The sequence below is a fragment of the Ictidomys tridecemlineatus genome, chromosome 6 (genome assembly GCF_052094955.1).
Source record: "Ictidomys tridecemlineatus isolate mIctTri1 chromosome 6, mIctTri1.hap1, whole genome shotgun sequence".
Taxonomy (NCBI): domain Eukaryota; kingdom Metazoa; phylum Chordata; class Mammalia; order Rodentia; family Sciuridae; genus Ictidomys; species Ictidomys tridecemlineatus.
In genome coordinates, this window is record NC_135482.1 from 122,444,246 (window position 1) to 122,464,170 (window position 19,925).

The 19,925-nt window shown below is 32.7% G+C and overlaps 1 protein-coding gene across 3 annotated transcripts in view; it reads left to right on the top strand.

Annotated features, from left to right (window-relative positions):
* Positions 1-19,925, top strand: part of Xpo4 (exportin 4) — a 114,880-nt gene that overhangs the window by 12,252 nt on the left and 82,703 nt on the right. Inside the window, exons 1-3 of one of the 3 annotated variants that reach the window (XM_021735479.3) lie at positions 14,135-14,246; positions 19,352-19,506; positions 19,618-19,759. In XM_021735479.3, the coding sequence (XP_021591154.1) occupies positions 19,665-19,759 (95 nt within the window). In that variant the 5' untranslated portion in view covers positions 14,135-14,246; positions 19,352-19,506; positions 19,618-19,664. Of the gene's footprint in view, positions 1-14,134; positions 14,247-19,335; positions 19,507-19,617; positions 19,760-19,925 lie in introns of those variants that run through there. The other 2 variants (XM_040281333.2, XM_005338615.5) reach the window with 2 other exon arrangements.

Consider the following 19,925-nt stretch of genomic DNA (forward strand, 5'->3'; position numbering starts at 1 on the left):
GGATCAAACCCAGTGCCTTGTGCATGTTAGGCAAGCACTCTACCTCTGAGCTACATCCCAGGCCCCTCATATTACTATTCCTTCTGTGGGGAGAATGGTTTCTCACTTTTCAAGGAAGCCTTCCTTAGCTTATCTGGAAGGTGAAATTCATCTCTCTTATACTCAGATAACCAAGTATTTCATTTATATCACCTACCACATTTAGAATTACACATTTATTTATAGAGTTGATGGATGTAGGTCTCCTTTGCTAGACTTTAATTTACATTAGTTTAGGAATCTTGCTTGCTTTTCCTTGGTGATGTGTATTTTGCATCTAGTGCAGAGTTTGATGCATAGCAATTACTAAGTAATATTTGTTGAATGAAAAAAAAAGAATAAATGAGGAAATAGGGACTTCTCTGAGATTTGCAGTTTTGATGTTTTTAAGTATTAACAGGTGGTAAAATCTGATTTGAGAGAAGCAATATATGAGGTGGAAAGATGTGAGGCCATTGAAGTTGGTCAACAAGAACGAAGAAGTTCTGAATAAGACTAGTGTAGAGGGAATATAGATATCTTAAATTTTTTTAAAATGACAAAGTAATTCTCAATGGTGAAGAAGGGTGAATGTATATATTTGGGGGAAGCTCTGACCCCAAAGCAGGCTCAAAATTTGTTTTCTCAACTTTTTTGTTAAAAATTAATAGAAATTTTGGATTGAAATTAATAGAAAAATTAAATTAAAAATTAATAGAAAAATTGGATTGTGCCTCAGTGATAGAGTGCTTGCCTCACATTTGTGAGGCACTGTGTTCAATCCTCAGCACCACATAAAAAAATAAAATAAAGATATGTGACCATGTATAACTAAAAAAATTAATAAAAATTTCATTATAATACACAATATAAAGTTTTATGTTTTAATACAAGTTATTTGCCCTCAGTCTTTGAATAAGACCACTAATTTTAGAAGGCTGGTCTATTTTTATTTTGTCGTTTCTTGATAGGTGGGGATTAGAGAACTAATTAGAAAACAAATCGGTAGTAAGGTAGTGACCTAATCAGATATGTTCTTAGAAAAATCACCGTGGTGGTATGTTAATAAGTCCATGTAGAAAGATTATTGGGACCATAGGAATTGAAAGACAGTATAGCAGAGGGGCTGGACTGTCTGTTTTCCTTTTGGTTCCAACAGTGACTAGCTGTGTGACATTTGGGAAATAAATTAATCTCTGTATTATCTTGTTCTTCATCTCTAAAATTGGGTAATAATAATAACTATCTCAGGTTAATGTGAAGATTAAATGATTTAATTTACATTGAAAGGAAAGTGTTGCTGGTGGCAGACCCAGTAACTTGGGAGACTGAGGCAGGAGAATTGCAAGTTTTGAGGCCAGCCTCAGCAACTAAGTGGAATCCTGTCTCAAAAAAAGAAAAAAAAAGGCTGGCTATGTAACTCAGTGGTAAAGCGAGCACCCTTGTTCAATCCCTAGTATTAGGGGGAAAAAAGAAGTGTTTAGCATCTGGCACATAGAAAGTGCTGTATAAATGTTAGCTGTTATTTTATATTTTAATGTATCAAATGACTTTGCATCAAAGCATATAAGTCAAGATGACCTTATAGTAACATTCAGTAGGTAAATATTTGTTAATCAAATTTCTTCTGGAGCAATGCTGACTGATAGAATAGAATTTTCTGTGCTGATACAAATGTTCTGTGTTCATTTTCTTCAGTATGGTAGCCACTAGCTACTTGTACATGTGGCTGTTAAGTGCTTGAAATGTAGTGTAATGGAACCATAAGTAGTAATAATGGCTATGTATTGGATAGCACATGTCTAGAATATGGCTCTATGTCTCCTGGCATTTTTCTTCTGATTTATAAATACTGATTCACATTTGAAATATTCTAGCTTATCATTTCTTCTGGTTGTTGCTATTCCCACTGTCAAAATACAGTACTGGGCTGGGGTTATAGCTCAGTGGTAGAGCGCTCACCTAGCACATGCGAGGCCCTGGGTTTGATCCTCAGCGCTACATAAAAATAAATAAATAAAATAAAGATATTATGTCCAACTAAAAAATAAATATTAAAAAAAGTACAGTACTAATTCTAGGCATTCAACACATCTTTAAAAGGTTCTGCTTTTTAGTACTTCTGTTTTTTTTTCTTGCTCTAGCGTCATCAAAACAATACTTTTGATAACATTGATGGCATATAATGCTCAGAGGATAGGTATATTCTTTGCTTCATAATTATAAATCATTTTCATTTTTAGACTTATAAAATGAATTAGAATGATCAAAACATTTTTTTCTTCACTTTTATATACACATCTGCCTTTAGCATTTTTTCATTTGTGAATTGTCTCAAGTAAATTTTTTTTCACACAGCATATATGTTGAAAGAATAGTGTCACATATTCTTTAGCAAAGCAGGCATATCCAACTTTTTGTCACAGGGTATTGAGTAATGAAGTAATTTTTACCTAATGAGTAACTGGATAAGAACACCATATTTCCTTTTTGTCCTTATTACAGTGTTTATTCATTTTAATTGGGCTTGAGAAAATTCATGAAGAGCAGGATTCTTAACCTTGTCACCATTGATTGGCATTTTGGGCTGGATAATTCCTTGTTGTCAAGAAGGATGTTTAGCACCATCCCTTCCCTGGATCCACTGGTTGCCAGTAACACTCTCCTGTTGTAGCAACCAAAAATGTTTCCAGATACTGCCAGATGTCCCTGAGAGGGGAGGGAAAACTGCCCTTAATTAACAACCTCTGATGTAAGTATAATCATCTGAGATTATACTTACATGATCACTTTTACCATCATCCATAGAGTGTAAAACAGCTCTGCCTGCAAGAATTTTTTTTGTACAATGATAGTAATGTTCCAGTGTGATAACTACTAGCCATGTCTGCTGTTAGGCATTGAAATGTGGCTAATAAAATGTGGAACTAAAATTTTAATTTGTCTTAGATTTACATGGTATCATATGATTAGTGGCTACTATATGGGAAGCATGGAGAGTGCTGCTAGATGTTATTCTGTACTCAGATTTCTTCTAATTTTCCTCTTAATTGAAATGTCTTCCACTGTCTGCTTTTTTTTTTTTTGTCATTATGGTGGAAAATGAAAAATTCCTGTTTCTTAATACTGTTCCATTGAAACCTTCATTATTTATTTTTATTTTTTGTCATTGGGATTGAACCCAGGCGTGCTTTATCACTGAATCACATACCCAGTTCTTTTTTATTTTGAGACACAGAGTTTTGCTGAATTGTTGAGGGTCTCACTTAGTTGCTGAGGCAGGCCTCAAACCTGGGATCCTCCTGTTTCAGCCACCTTAGACACTGAGATTATAGTTGTGCCCCGCCCCATTGAAATAATTAATCTTTAGACCACATAAATAGTGTCTCTAGATTTCATACCTTCATGAATTCACACCTTCTTAAACTTAGAAATTATAGCAAAAATTTTAAGGGTAATGTGATAGTTTATTTATTTATTGCCTCCCTCTTCTAAGTTATTTAACCCTTCTGTTGTTAGTCTTTTCTTAGCATAGTTGGGAATAATTGATGAGTTCTGATGAAATAATCCCTAAGATGATGAAATAGCATAGTGTTTCAACATGTAGAAAAAGTGAGATCACTGTGATTCTGTTATGTATTATAGATTTTAAAATAGAGTCCATTGGGGGGTTGGGGTTGTAAGTCACATGTAAGGCACTGGGTACAAGGCTTAGCACCACAAAAAACAAAACAAAACAAAACAAAAAAACCCAAAAAGAACAAATAAAGGCATGATGTCCATCTACAACTATAAAAAAATAAAAATAAAAAAGGGTCCATTGGGCCTACAAAGTAATTTCAAGATAGAATGAGTTTTATTCTATTTTTTAGAAAAATTTCCATATTTGTAAGAAAAATTAAAAATAAGGAAATAGCAAGTATTTAAAATAGAATAAAAACAAAAAACTCAGCAACTCGAAAAATTTTAAAAATTGAGTCTAGTACCCTGAAGATAAGTGGACAATTTAAAAGAATGCCTTTGTTGTCTCAACAGTAGTATGATGTTTGCTGTAGTTTTTCTTTCTCTTAAAAAAGAGATTGGATCTCACTATGCTGCTCAGGCTGGCCCTGAATTTGTGGGGGCAGGTGCATATCACTGTATTCTGCCCACATTTTTATTTTGTTTTTGTTTGGTGCTGGGGTTTGAACCCAAAGCTTCTGAACCACTGAGCTTCACCTCCAACCCCTGCTATTGGTTTTGTGTAAATTCTTTTGTATGAAGTTAAGGAAATTTCTAATTCACCAAAAATTTAATTAAAGATCTTCATTTACTTAATATGTTTCTCCTTTTCTGATAATGTGATCTGCCTCCTTTAACATGTTAATTTGAAAGATATTAGTTGATTTTCTAATGTTAACCTAGTTTTGCATTTCCTGAATAACTACTTTAAAAACTTTTGTTTAATTGTATTTTATTTATTTTATTGATTGTGGTTTGGGAAATATTTTTTATTATTGTTATAATTGTTGTGGTTATTATTATTATTTTGTAGTATTGGAGATTGAACCTAGGGGCACTTTACCACCGAGTTGCATCTCCAGCTCCTTTTTTTTTTTTTTTTTCTAGTTTTAGGTGGACACAATGTCTTTATTTTACATTTATGTGCTGAGGATCGAACCCAGGGCCTTGCACGTTCTAGGCGAGCACTCTACCACTGAGCCACAACCCCAGCCCCTCTTTTTTTAAAAATGTTTTTTAGTTGTAGCTGGACACAGTACCTTTATTTTATTTATTTTTACTCACATACTAGGTGAGTACTCTATCATTGAGCCACAAACCTAGCCCCTCTTTTTGTTTTTATTTTTTAAATGTTTTGAGACAGGGTCTCCTCTGGCATGGTGGTGCATACCTGTAAGACTCAGGCAGCTGAGGCAGGAGGACCACAGGTTCAAAGCCAGTCCCTGTCTCAAAATTAAAAAATAAAAATTAAATAAAATTAAAAAATAATTAAAAGAAAAAGATCTGGGGATGTAGCTCAGTGGTAAATCACCCTGGGTTAAATTCCCAATATCACCAAAAATCCAAAACAAACAAACAAAAACCAATTATTGAGCTAAATGGTTTTATTGAATTTCTGAGGCTGGCCTCAACTTCCTGGGTTACTGGGATTATAGGTTTGTGGAAGCACACCTAGTATATTAATATTATTTTAAGCTGACTTTGTCCTCTGCTATCCTCACCTGGTCTTTATATTGGCATATTTATGATGATATATTTATATTCTTTTTTTTTTGTACTATCTTGAAGTAATGTGTGTTTGGATTTATTTGTTCCTCATTGGTTAGAAAAATTATCTGGGTCAGTGTGTTTATTTAACAAAAAAACTATTTTAAACTACTAATACAATTTACTTAGTGCTTCAGGAATGTTCAAATTTTCTATTTCATCTTAAGTTTTTTTAAGTTATATTTTTCTAGGGATTTATCTGTATTACTTAATTTTTTATTTATCACTGTAAATGATTGCAGTCATCTTAGAAGCCTTATTTTCTGGAGCATTTTTTGTTGAATTCTTTTAATTTTTGTTTATTTGTATTTTTCCTCCCCTACCTCCCTTTCTTGACTAATCTTGCAAAGGTTTATCAGTACTTCCTTAATTCTATTTTTGCTGGTTGGGGGTAGATTCTGCTGTTTTTCCGAGTTATTAGGTTAGATGCTTAACTCGTGTCTTTTTCTCATGTAGGCTTTTCAGCCTATACATTTTCCTCATTTTTGTATAGTACAGATTTTTGGTATGAAATATTTTTTGTCAGTTGTAAATACTTTCTTAGTGATCCTGGGGATTAAACTAGTTAAATATTTGTTTTCTAATTTCTGTTATGAGTTTTAAAATTTTATTCTTGATTCATTTCTAGTTTTTGTTGTTAAATCAATCTCTTAATTGATTGTGGTCCAAGGTTGTTATATATAAAATACTTATAAAATGTTTGGGGGGGCTGGGGTTGTGGCTCAGTGGTGGAGTGCTTGCCTAGCACAGGTAAGGCACTGGGTTTGATATTCAGCACCACATACATAAATACTTATAAAGTTTTTATGTCCATCTACAACTAAAAAAAAAAATTGTTTGGATATGGCTTGTGGCCTAGTATATTGTTATGTTTTGTTCAGTGTGTTTGAATAGAATGTGTTGATATCCAGTTACAGGAGCAGTATATTTATTCCCCAAAATCAAGCTTGTTAAATCTTTTTTTTTTTTCCTTCATAAGCTAACACCTACCAAGGGGCATGTTAATTTTCCACTTTAGTGGATTGATTGGTGAGTCTGCCATTTTTTTTTTTTTTGAATTTGAGGCTATATATTATTTATACCATTTTAGTTGACTTGCTTATTGTTAGAGTCTGTAAACAAGTGAAGATGGTACCTGGCATTTTGCAGAGGGAGTGGTTTGTGAAGTAACGCCAGCGAGCCATTAAGTGTGGAGATTCCTTATTGGTTGACTGCTGTATCTAGTTTATGTTAAAGCCCCCTGGTTTAGGGGTGAGGAGCAACTTGTGTACATTGATACAGCAGGAGTGGGAGCCGTTTATTCACACTTAATGGCTCGCTGGCGTTACATCACAAACCACTCCCTCTGCAAAATGCCAGATGCCATCTTGATTTGTTTACAGACTCTAACAGCTTATAATTGTTAATTGACTCATTTTGGTAACATTTTGCCTTATATTCTGATTTTTTTCTGATAAGTCAGTTTAATTGACTTTTTGCTTAGAATGCTTATCTTTTTCTAGCCATTTACTTTCAGCCTTGCCATGCCCTTGAATTTTGTATGTGTTTCATATGAAGAATGTAAATTTGGATTTTCTTTTTTATACAGGCTGATAATCTTTTTTTAAAAAGAGTATTAGTTTATTACATTCATTTGTGATTTTGATAAATCACTGTTTTGTTATCTTATTTTGTGTTTGATTTTTTTCCCCTTCCTTATGGGATTTGGAATTTGATAATCCTTTGTTTAATCATTCCATGAACAGTGTTACTAATTTTTAATTTTATTCTTTTGCTGGTTACAGTAAACATTTTAACATGCTCAACACTGTTTGAGTCTAGGGCTGGCTGTGTAGCTCAGTAATAGAGCACTCAGGTTTGACCCTCAGTACTGCCCCCACCTCCCAAAAAAAGATTATACAGATGAACTTTATATATATTTTAATGTGTGTGTGCTGTGACTGGAACTTAAGGTCTTGTACATGCTAGGTGAGTGCTATACCACTGAGCTATATCTCAGTCCTAATCTTATATTTTTTCTCAGCTAGAAAAGTGCTGTGGTTATTGACTATTTGTGTATCTTCTTTATTCAGGTTCTTTGCTTATAATCAGGTTATTTGGCTTTTGTTATTCTGTAGTCCTTTATAGATTTCAGGTATTAATCTCTTATCAGATATATGATTTTTAAACATTTTCTCATTACTTGGATTTTTTTATTATTTTGATAGTGTCTTTGATGTATAGTAGTTTTTTTTATGAAGTCTGCTTCTTACAGTTGTAGTTTGTCTTTTTAAACATACTAAAAATTTTTAAAACACCTTAATCTAAAGTTTTATCTTTTTAAAATTCCAATTTAAAAATACAGTCAGTATTTGTTTAGATTGAGTCAACATAGGTAACAATTTCTTCTTCAGTACTGGGGATTGAACCCAGATGCATTTTACCACGTTCCAGTCCTTTTTATTTTTTTATTTTAAAACAGGGTCTCACTAAGTTGCTTAGGGCCTCTGTAAGTTGTCAAGGCCGGTTTTAAACTTGTAATCCTCCTGCTTCAGCCTCCTAGTTGCTTGGATTATAGGCATGGAACACCGTGCTTGGCAACAATTTCTTTATTCCATAGTCCTTTGCATTCAAGACTTTGTATCTGGGATAACTTTAGAATTTCTTGAAGGAGAATGCTTGGGTGGTATGCTCACGTGATATTTATTTGCATGATCATGCCTTTTTTTTTTTTTTTTAAAGAGAGAATGAGAGAGGGGAGAGAGAGAATTTTTAATATTTATTTTTTAGTTCTCGGCGGACACAACGTCTTTTGTTGGTATGTGGTGCTGAGGATCGAACCTGGGCCACACGCATGCCAGGCGAGCGCGCTACCGCTTGAGCCACATCCCCAGCCCCATGATCATGCCTTTAATACACTAATCTTAGGGGGGAAAATTGCTTCTTTGGATATACCTTTTTTTTTTTTTTGGTGGTACTGGGGATTGAACCCATGGTCTTGCATATCTACATCTACCCCCCAGACACACATTTCTTTTCTTTTCTTTTTTTTTTTTTGTACTGAGGATTGAACTCGTGGGGAATTCACTGAGGCACATACCCAGCTCTTTGTTATATTTTATTTTAGAGATAGGGTCTTACTGAGTTGCTAAGTGCCTCACTAAGTTGCTGAGGCTGACTTTGAACTCTTGATCTTCCTGCCTCAGCCTCCCAAGCTGCTGGGATTACAGGCATGCACCAGCGTGCCCAGCTAGGTACATATTTCTAAGTTAATAGTTATTTTCCCTTAGTTCCCTAAGCACGTTATTCTTTTTTCTCTCCAGACTTCTTGTTGCTTTAAGAAATCAGTTTCAGTCTTACTACTTTGAAGGTAATATAGTTCTTTGGCTGTTGAATTCTTCAGTTTCAATATGATATTAGTAATATGGCTTTATTTGGCTTGGAACTCATTGGTCTTTCTGAAATTAGTTTTAGTGTTTCGCATCAATTTTGGAATACTTCCTGCCATTTAACACTAACTTCTCATTTCCTCCTTTCTCCTATCCCCTGATAACCACCATTTTACTTTCTTTCTTTTATGAATATGACTTACTTTAGCATAAATGGGGTCATTCATTATTTGTTCTTCAGTGTCTGGCTTATTTAATTCACCATGTTTTCAAGGTACATGTTATAGCTTCTGTCACAATTTTCATTCTTTTTAAAGGCTGAATAACATTCCATTATAAAAGTACACCACTTTTTGTTTATCCATTCATTTATCAGTGGTCATATTTGCTTCCTTTCTACTTGCAGGTCTTAAGAAGGATAAGTTTTAGCGTACATTAGATCCTTTTAAAAAATTTATTTATTTTAATTAGGTATATATGATAACAGAATGCATTTTGATTCATTGTACACTATTATAGCACAACTTTTCATTTCTTTGGTTGAACAGGATGTAGCATTGCACCATATGTGCAGTCATACCTAGGGTAATAATGTCCATCTCATTCCACCATCTTTCCTGCCTCCATACACACTCCCCTCCCCTCCCTCCCCTTTGCCCAATTAGAGTTCCTCCATTTTTCCCATGCCTCCCACCCCCATTATGGATTAGCATCTACTTATCAGGGAGAACATTTTGCCTTTGGTTTTTTTGGGATTGGCTAACTTCACTTAGTATGATATTTTCCGACTCCATTCATTTACCTGCAAATGCCATAATTTTATTCTCTTAATGCTGAGTAATATTCCTTGTGTATATGTACCACAGTTTCTTTACCCATTCATCTACTGAAGGGCATCTAGATTGGTTCCAGTTTAGCTATTGTGAATTGTGCTGCTATGAACTTTAATGTAGCTGTGTGACCAAAGTATTTTGATTCTCAAGTCCTTTGGGTATAGACCGTGGAGTGGAATAGCTGGGTCAAATGGTGGTTCCATTCCAAGTTTTCTAAGGAATTACCATATTGCTTTCCATATTGGTTGCACCAGTTTGCAATTCCACCAGCAATGTATGAGTGTCCCTTTTCCCCCACATCTTTACCAACACTTATTGTTGTTTGTATTCTTGATAACGGCCATTCTTACTGGCATGAGATGAAATCTTAGTTTTGATTTGCATTTCTCTAATTGCTAGAGATGTTGAACATTTTTTCATATATTTGTTGATCGATTGTATATCTTCTTCTGAGAAGTGTCTGTTCAGCCTCTTAGCCCATTTATTGATTGTGTTGTTTGTTTTTTTGGTATTAAGTTTTTTGAGTTCTTTATATATCCTGGAGATTAGTGCTCTATCTGACATGCGTGTGGCAAAAATTTGCTTCCAAAAACATAGGCTCTCTCTTCTCTTCATTGATTGTTTTGTTGAGAAGCAGTTTTTTAGTTTGAATCCATCCAATTTATTAATTCTTGATTTTATTTCTTGCCATTTAGGAGTCTTGTTAAGGAAGTCAGGGCCTAATTTGACTTGATGAAGATTTGGGCCTACTTTTTCCTTTATTAAGTGCAGGGTCTCTGGTGTGATTACATTTGATCCTTTTAAATATAATTTCTGTTCACAGTTAGGAACCTGCATTCATACTTCCTGGATTTAATTTCTAGCTTAATTTCCTGCTAATAGTGTGACTTTATGTTCACCTTCTTTGCCTCAATTTCCTCATCTGTAAAATGAGTGTAATAATTACACAGTAGTACCTTCCCTTATTTAAAAGGGATGCATTCCAAGACCACCAGTAGATGCCCACTGTGGATAATACTAAATCCTCTGTGTACTATGTTCTTTCCTATACATACATATATCTATGATAAAAAATAGTTTATAAATTAGGCCCAGTAAGAGATTGATAAATCCTCTGTGTACTATGTTCTTTCCTTTACATACATATATCTATGATAAAATATAATTTGTAAGTTAGGCCTAGTAAGAGATTGATGATGATGACGATGATGATGATGATGATGATGATAATAATAATAGTAATTATTATTATTATTTAGTAGAGCAATTATGACAATATACTATCTGAAAATTACCACCATCACTTCTCTTGTGTCTCAGGGCCATTATTGAGTAAAATAAGAATTGCCTGAATATAAGCATTGGGATACTTTGACAATTGATCTAATACTCAGGATAGCTACAAAGTGACAGCCACTAAGTGACTAATGAGTGGGTAGTGAATGGTTGACAAATGGCTGTTTCATGTCCTTGGCCAGATGGAGTGTCATGACACAGATTTCATCATGCTTTTTGGAACTGAACACAATTAAAAACTTACTAATTCTTTATTTCAGAAATTTTCTATGACACATTTTTAAATCACAGTTCACTGTGGGTTAACTAAAACCTCAGGAAAGTGAAACTGAGGATAAGGAGGGATTACTATATCTTTTACAAAAAGTCATTGTAAGGATGAATATAATTACCTTCCTCCATTTTCCCTTCCTCTCTTCCTTCCTAAACAGTGTGTGTGTATCTATCTATCTAACATATTGCCCTGCATTGCTAAATATTAATAAATGCTAGTTATTATTATCATTAAGTGCCTCTCCCTTTTATATTTGGTAGGCCCTAGGAATTTAGAGGTGAATAAAATAAAGTCCTGGTGTCAGAAAACTAATAAAGAAAAGGAGCCAGGCTTGGTGGTGCATGCCTGTGATCCCAGTAACTCAGGAGGCCTTGAGGCAGGAGGATTGCAATTTTTTAACACTATTTTTTTAGTTGTTGATTGACTTTTCTTATTTATTTATTTATATATGGTGCCGAGAATCAAACCCAGTGCCTCGCACATGCTAGACAAGCACTTTATCACTGAGCTACAACTCCAGCCCTAGGATTGCAAATTTAAGATTAGCCTCAGCAATTTAGACCTTCAGCAACTTAAGGAGACTCTGTCTCAAAAAAAAAAAAAAAAAAAAAAAAACAACTAAAAGGACTGGGGATGAAGACTCGCAGTTCATTATGCAAAGCTGGGTAACAGAGATATACACCCAATGTACATCATGGAGGTGGGAGAAACATGCTGAGGTGGACTGGGGAAAGGTTAAGGAAGACTGATGAAAGAAAGAGAGACTGAAGCAGATTTTTGAAGGATAAGTTTAGGTTTCTGAAGGTTAAGAAGTTTGACAGGTGTGTTGTTCAGGTCAGTACCACCTGGGGAAATTTGAAGGAAAAATGTGTATTTTTGGTTTTGAGTTTCAATCTTTTGAATCTTTGAGAGTTGCATTTTTTTTAAAAAGTTTTTTGGGATTTTGTATTTGGAAACCATAGCCAGGTTAATTTCAAGAAGGAATTTTTGTGTATTTATTGAGACAGGATCTTGCTCTGTTATCCAGGCTGGCTTCAACTCCTGGGCTCAAGCAATCATTTGCTTTAACCAGCTGAGTAGCTAGGACTATAGGTGTGCACCACCACATCTTGCTTTCAAGAAAGAATTTGAAATTTTGGTGTTAGGAGTGTCATCTTGCCATTTAATATATTGATTTGATGATTTTATTGTTTGTGTGATAGTATTCAACTAGGTGGTTAATATAAACTTTTAAATTACACTTCATTATTTATAGAATCTACATTGCATTCTGTATTAACAATTTATTCACACCAGTTCTTAGTAGAGTAAATGTATATGATTATCAGGGTGTCTTTTTGATCATTTGCTGTAGAAACAATTTTTATTTGTAGAATAATAAGCATATTAATTTGCATAGAATAATGAGAATGATTCAGAAATTGCCTAGGCAATCCAGAATTGACTTGTTCTACATAGCAGTAGAACATGGGTAGTAATGTTTACTAATATGTCATATATGCAGGGTAAAGTGAGCAAACAATGATGAGATACCTTGTAAAAATATAAACTCATCTTGTTGTACTAGGGAAAATGTTGGGAATAAAGAATTACAGATGGAAGGACAAAAATACTTATAGGATATAGTTAAGCTATTGATAATATTTTATTACTAAATTCTTTTAAAAACTAATAATAAAGAATTTTATTATAAATAAACAATTTCTTTAATGGAAATATTTTCATTTTTTCTGAAAACAACAAATAAAAAATAATTATAAAAAGAAAAATTATTTTCATTTTTATCTAGAGAACTGTAGAGGGTGCTAGAGCATTAGGAATAATCAGAATTGACTTTCTATAGGAATTCACTTAAGTGATTATTACAGTAATTCATTTTTCTTGGTTATACATTTTTTAAAAAATATTTTATTTTTTAGTTATAATTGGACACAATACCTTTATTTTATTTATTTATTTTTATGTGGTGCTAAGGATCAAACCCAGGGCCTCACACATGCTAGGCAAGCGCTCTACCACTGAGCATTAACCCCAGCCCCTATACATTTATTATATTTTATAAATATATATGTATATATATTTATTATATTACTTTGACTGAAATTAGAGTGACTAATATTGCAAAATTAATATTATTTTTAATGAATTTGGTTGAAAAATGTTTTTCATCTTTCAGATTCTTTGATATGGTTGAAATTATGACCCTCTCACGTAGTTAAGTTAGTAAGAATAAAAAGTTGTTTTTTTTTTTTTTTTTTTATCATCTACCTGAATCATTAGCTTCAGAAACAATTTTGGGTAGATGGTAGAATAAATCTTTATTATTCCCAAACTGGGATTGGTGGTAGAATAAATCTTTATTATTCCCAAACTGGGATTGGTAGGCTGTATAAGCAATCTCTTCCTCTTCTCTTCAGATATTTTAGGATAAAAAGATAACCAAACCATATAATGGGAGTATATATTCTAGGTAGATTGGTTTAGAAGAAAGATTATTAAACCAAAGTGGAATTTAAAAATGTGAACAGACTTTAAAAGTTATTTTTGGTTATATAGAAGTCTTGGCTTTTTTGACTGATAAATTTATTATTTAGAGAACAGTTCTATAAATTCCAAATTTTAACTGTTCCCTGGTTTAGTGGTGATTTTAGAAATTTAAGATAGAATTATTTGATCTTTTATCATAAATAATTGCTTTTAGAAATTGTTTTTTAGTAACTTGGCTTTTCACCAGTTCTGAAGAATCTAGGCCTTATTTGAACTGGGTCAAGTTAGACTGAGTGGTGTATTTTGGAATAAAAGTTGATAATAATTCACCAGTCTTTTAATGTTAGGTATCTATGTTATAAAATGCAGGCAGCTTTGAAGAATTCTGATTCAAACCTTGCCAGGAATTTATGTTTCCCTGAAACTATATTTTAAATCTTTATCATGAAGTTTTATTTTATACTATAATTTCTTTAAGAGTCAAGAGAAAATTTGTTCCCTTGTTGCTCCTTCAGAAGTGAAAACATTTTCTTTTGTGGGATTGCTGTTGTAAAAGCTTTCTCATTAAGTTACTCTTTTTGTTTTTAATTCTCAAGGCACCACCTTCCATGGTCAATAATGAACAACGCCAGCATGCAGAGCACATATTCTTATCATTTAGGAAATCAAAATCACCATTTGCAGTTTGCAAGCATATTTTGGGTAAGTATTCACTTTAAAATATTTTGACCTAATCAAATATGGTTTTCCTGTCCTGAACATGTACTATTTTAAATTCCTTTTAACAATAAGCAGATTCTTGTAGCTAATAATTCTCTGTTAAAAATTATCATACTGCAGTGGCTCTGAAGATATTCTGGGAAACCAGAAAGGAAACTTTATTTATACTTTGGATTTTTCCCTCTTAGATATGGTGTTCAGTAATTTAAAACTGTTAATGGTGGGAGGAAAACTGTTTTTTCAGTTGTTCTTAAGTGTCATATCATTTGTTACAAGATATATACTATAATATATCTCTTCCCCAGTGTTAGTTTCAAAATTAAAATTGCTTTTAGAGAGTTCTGTTTTCTTCTAGTTGTTTTCCCATAGTTTTTTTTAAAATTTTTTTTAAAAATTTTTAAGCCATTTAATTTGAACCTCTACTTGCTTAGCAGTTATCAGATAATTTCAGATAGGTTATCACTGTATATCATAAAATAAAGCACTGTTTTTTTACTTTTGTGAGATTTGTTTTATGAGTACCTTACATGTACAGAAGTGATCTCTTCTAAAAAAAAAAAATCACAAGAATTAAAATTTTCTTGTCCAAAGGTGGCATTTTCTAAGAGTTGTATATGACATTGCCATCTGTTTCTTAGATGCTTTTCAATAATAGTAAGGGAGATTTCACTGGTTATTGTTATTTTATAGCCTGATTATTTTTGACTGTTTTCTTAGTTGGAGCCATTTTTTATATAACATGTTTAAGGCTCTGAAAGGCTCTTTGAGTCATCTATGAACATAAAATTGGTTAGTTGAGCATTAGGAGCTAAAACATCTGACTTTTTATTCTTGTGCTTTTAATAGGGTTATCTGTTACCATTACTCTGGTTTCCAGATTGAAATAAGCCATAATTATGGTTATGTGTTTAAAATGCTTTATATAAAAGAGTATATGAGACACATTAAGTTGTAATGGAAAGAGTACTGTGTTGGAACTGTGAGATCTGGCTGTCACTGTCATTTTTAGGAAGCCAGCCTCTCCAGGCCTCCTCTTCATTTGCATTGTGGGAATAATGATATATTTGCCTTAAGGGATGTGGCTATCTTAAGTTATTGTGAGATGCAGGTGTAATTACACTTAAGAACACTTTGTGAACAATTTGGTCAATATCATATCCACATTATCTCATTTAAGATAGCATTTTATAAGCCAGTCATATTCTTAAAAAACTATCTTTTCTGTTGGCAAGGAGTTAACAGTAATGGTCAACCTGGCTCTTATATCATTCAGGAATTCTTACTGTTAAGAGCAACAGTTTTAACAACTCTTTCAATTCTAAATGAGGCCATTTTAATTAATTTACTTATAAGTCATTAGATTTTATACTTGGATGGATTTGTTTGTGTTACTAAGAAAATTTCTTTACCTGTGGAGAATATTTAATTTAATATTAAAGTAAAAGAAGTATGAAGCATGAAGAATTTAAGGGAGGCTTACCTCATCCTTACTACTTTGAAATTGTTCATCATCAATAGATTTAGAAAACTTTTATATTAAACTGTTAACCTAAAATTAGTGTGGTTTTTATGGCTTATGCCTTACCTACATTGCCTAGAATTCCATCAGTGTTCCATCTGACTTTCTGTTGTAATGCAGTTGTCATTCTAGATTGGCTGGAAATAGTTGATCTAAATTATAAGTATTTTATTAGAGCATATTTGTTTATATCACTCTTTCCTTTCTAGAGTATATATATTTTATGAACCATTATTGCTTTTTTATGATTTGAGTTTGTTTTGGATTATTATTGTTTTCTTGATAAAATTTTCTAAAGAGTAGTATTGCTAGTTCTGGCCATGCTTTTAATATTAGTATGGGTTTTGAGACATTAACTGTTTAAAAGGTGGAGTGCATGTATGACAAGCTTAATCATTAATGTACTGCATAGCCCTGTGTTACATTAATGTTTACATCTAAACTTCACAAAAAAAAATCCTTTTTAACTCCTTACTCAGTTGCCACCAGCACAGAAGGGCAAATTCCTCTAAGAAGACTTCTCATACAAGTGGCAGTCAATCACAATTCAGAATTTTCACATTCTTATTTAGGGATTATATGTCATTTTTATAGAATGTCTGGGAAATATATTCTGATAAAGGGGAGATTTTCTCTTTGATGTCTCCCTTTTCTGGTCTCTTAAAGCTCTTCCTTCAAAATTCTTTAACTTGAGTTTTATATGTTCTTATTTTTCCTCATTTCTTTCTCTTTTATTTTCATTCTAGTTTTATTTTCTTTACTCTTTTCTGTGTGTATGTGTGTGGTCTATGTGTGTGTGCTTGTTGCATGCTTGTGTATTTTGTCAGAAGAGTACTTGTAGCCTACTTCACCACAGAAATCTTTGGTGCTTTGAAATTAGTAAAAATTTTTAGGGTCAGTTATTTCCTCAAAAAACCTGTCAGTTCTGTTCTTGTTAAAGAACCAAGAACTGTGAGGGATTGGCTTACCTTTTCTGGAGTTAACTTTGTAGCATTCTTTTGTCCTTTTCAGAGGGAGAAATGAGTTTGATTCACCTCTTACCTCAGAACTAGGCAAAACAAAGTGAAATAAACTAACAAAAAGTCAGTGAGACTAATAAGCTTATACTTCTTTGTATTTGGAAAAATTCTTCAGTAAAGCTATTAATTTTGTCTTCTTTCATCTGAGACTTTATTATTGGTTGGTGGGCATAAATACCATTAAGTCAAAAAAGAAGACTTTTTGATCCTTATTTTTTCTGTGTTTTGGATAGAAATCTTTTAAGGCCAGAGAAGAGGTTGTAGTAGTTGAGCATCAATGGCTTATTTTTATTCTCTTGAAAACTTTTTTTGATAAGAATGTAGTGCTCTTCCTCTCATATTTACTTCATTTGAACTTTTGTCTGCATGTTTTGGTCTAGTTTTAGATGGCTGATAAGATAAAAATGAATTTTATGTTCATAATGATTATTAAAGAAAGTTATGTGGTGGCAGGCAAGGGAAGGCATTCCTGCTAAAGTGTTCTCAAATAACTTATCATCTTGGCAGTGTAGTAGTCAGTGACATATCTTCTTAAAAATAATTAAAGAAGAAATTCTAGATGAATTATGTTCTTTATGAAAATCTTACAGTTTCATATATCTTTTTACCAAGGAGTAAAAATAAGCCTCATGGACATAGGTGTTCTATCTCCTATCAGTAGGCTTCTAAAGTTCCTTTAGTTTCTCTTACATTTTTTTATAGTGTGTATAAATACAGCTTATGAAGGCTAATAATGTTTTTTATGAGAAGATAATATTTAGGAAAATTCTTAATTTAAATTGGAATTTGGCTTTCTTTTGTCCACATTTTTCCATTCTCAGTAACAGCTTCTTGTAGGAGTAGTAATTTAGAAATCTTCTTTTAATACCATGCACAGGTAGCTAAGAAAAAATCATGAAACTTTGTTGTATCTTGAAAACTTTGAAATGTCATTATTCTTTTATAATAGCAACCAAAAGGGCACAAAAAGACTAGGATATAAGTATAATTAGTTAAAAATAAGTATGTTTCAGTGCTCATGAGTATCAGAAGGTGCTTATTTGATCTTGTCTTCAGTGGCATATGCATTTAGGGATGGATTAGTATTGCTAGGAACATTTGCTAGACTTATGACCTCAAATTTTCTCCCTTTAGTCTTCTGGCATCAGTTTCTTCAGCTATAAAATGTAGGAATTGTATTAGATGATCTGTGGAGATCTAATTCTAAAATTCTGAGTTCCATAGAGTTTACCTCCTTGTTAAAAAATCTATGTTAAATATTTCCTTGCTCTTAAAAATGCAAGGAAAACAAAGACAGGCAAACAATCATCATTTTCTTTTAGAAGAGGGTCATAAGTGAGAGATTATTTGAATTACTTTATGAGACAGTACTATATTTCTCCTTAAATGTCCTAAATGTAGCTTGTTTCTGTTTTAAGTCTTCTCTGAATAAAATCCTCACCACCCCCTTTCTTGGAACTTTAAACATTTCTTTTTATAATAGGATCACACCTTTTAAAAGTTACTGCTTTGTTTTATTAACTATTATATTTTTAAATGTTTTAAAGTTTTGTGAATTCTAATTATCTCAATTAGAATTTATTTTAATGTAGCATGGAATAATAAAAGGTTTTTTAAAAGGTCCAAATTGGTTTTTCTTACTAGTTTTATTATGTTTAGACCGCCTATATAGTAGTACAATAGATAGGAATTTATGTAGGCCACACTTTCCCCCCTTATTTTTATGGCTAATTGTGTCAAGACTATTCACAAGATTTTTAAATGACCTGAGCTTTTGAACAAGAGAGAAAACAGTGTGCCTGGATTGTGTCTTCATGCTCTTCTGATAAGTTCTTGAAGGTGCCATTCTATACTCAAAAGAGTTAATTTCTCATGGCTTTTAAATACTCATGACCAGTGATCTTGGCAAATAATCTGGAGTCTAATTATAGACTTTTCAAGAATTTCACATTATGGTTATTTTTCAGACCTTCAGAAAACTCTACCTTTTCTTGACTTCATTTTGACTGTTTCTCCCTTTTGATAATACTGTTTGGAAACTGATTGTAGTAGTCATTGGTGAAGAGATGAAAAAATAGAAAATTAATATAGAATATTTATTAGATATGTTAATTTTCTATTTTTCCCCCCAACTCAGTTTTTAGTATAGAAAAATATAACTTGCTAGTTAAGGCTGGGTCTTTCTAGTAGCTTGGGATTTTACTCAGTTTGATCAGTAGCGCAATCAGAAAATTCATGAGAACTTCTCACCTTGTGTAAATGTGGCTCATTTTGTTTTAATATTTTGAAAAAATAACATTAGCATGCTTGTGTTTATTTTTGAACTTGCTATTGGAGATGGGTCATCCTGCTAAAGGCTTAATTACTTAAAAACCAAAATAATTTAACAGCATGGCTCATCACAAATAGTAATGTTCAAGGACCAATTTAATAAGAGATTTTTCAGATACAAAGTTTTGTTTTTGCACAGGGTGAGAATCTCTTAGTATATTTTCTGATTGCTTTATATTTTTTATTTTTATTTTTTTTAAAGCTGTGTTATTTTTTAGTTCTTCATGCTTTGGAAGTAACAGTTGAAGAGAGGTGAGGAAAGTTTGTGAAAATTGTGATCGGTGATTAGCTGCCACCTGCCTGAGGTGTCTTCTGAGAGGAACTAACCTCTTTGTGGTGCTAGAGCAAGGTCACTGGATTAAAAAATGAACAGGTAATCATCTTATTCCTTGTCTGAAAAGTTCTGTTTTAAAATTAATAAATGCAAAATGCCCGAGGTAATGTGAACTACAGTTTAAAGAAAGTTTTCAATTTTTTTCCTCAGAAACTAGTAAAGTGGACTATGTCCTTTTTCAAGCTGCCACAGCCATAATGGAAGCAGTTGTCCGAGAGTGGATTCTCTTGGAAAAAGGTAGCATCGAGTCACTGCGAACATTCCTTTTAACCTATGTCTTACAAAGGCCTAAGTAAGTACATTGAGGAAGCACTGCTAAAATACTTTTGTTAAACTTATGTATCTGTCTTTTTAGAGTGAGCTTTTTTTTTTCTTTAATGATCAGTGTATGTGATTAAACTCTATATGGGACTCACAGTTTAAAAACTAATTTTAAAAACTAAATAAATAGAAAGATC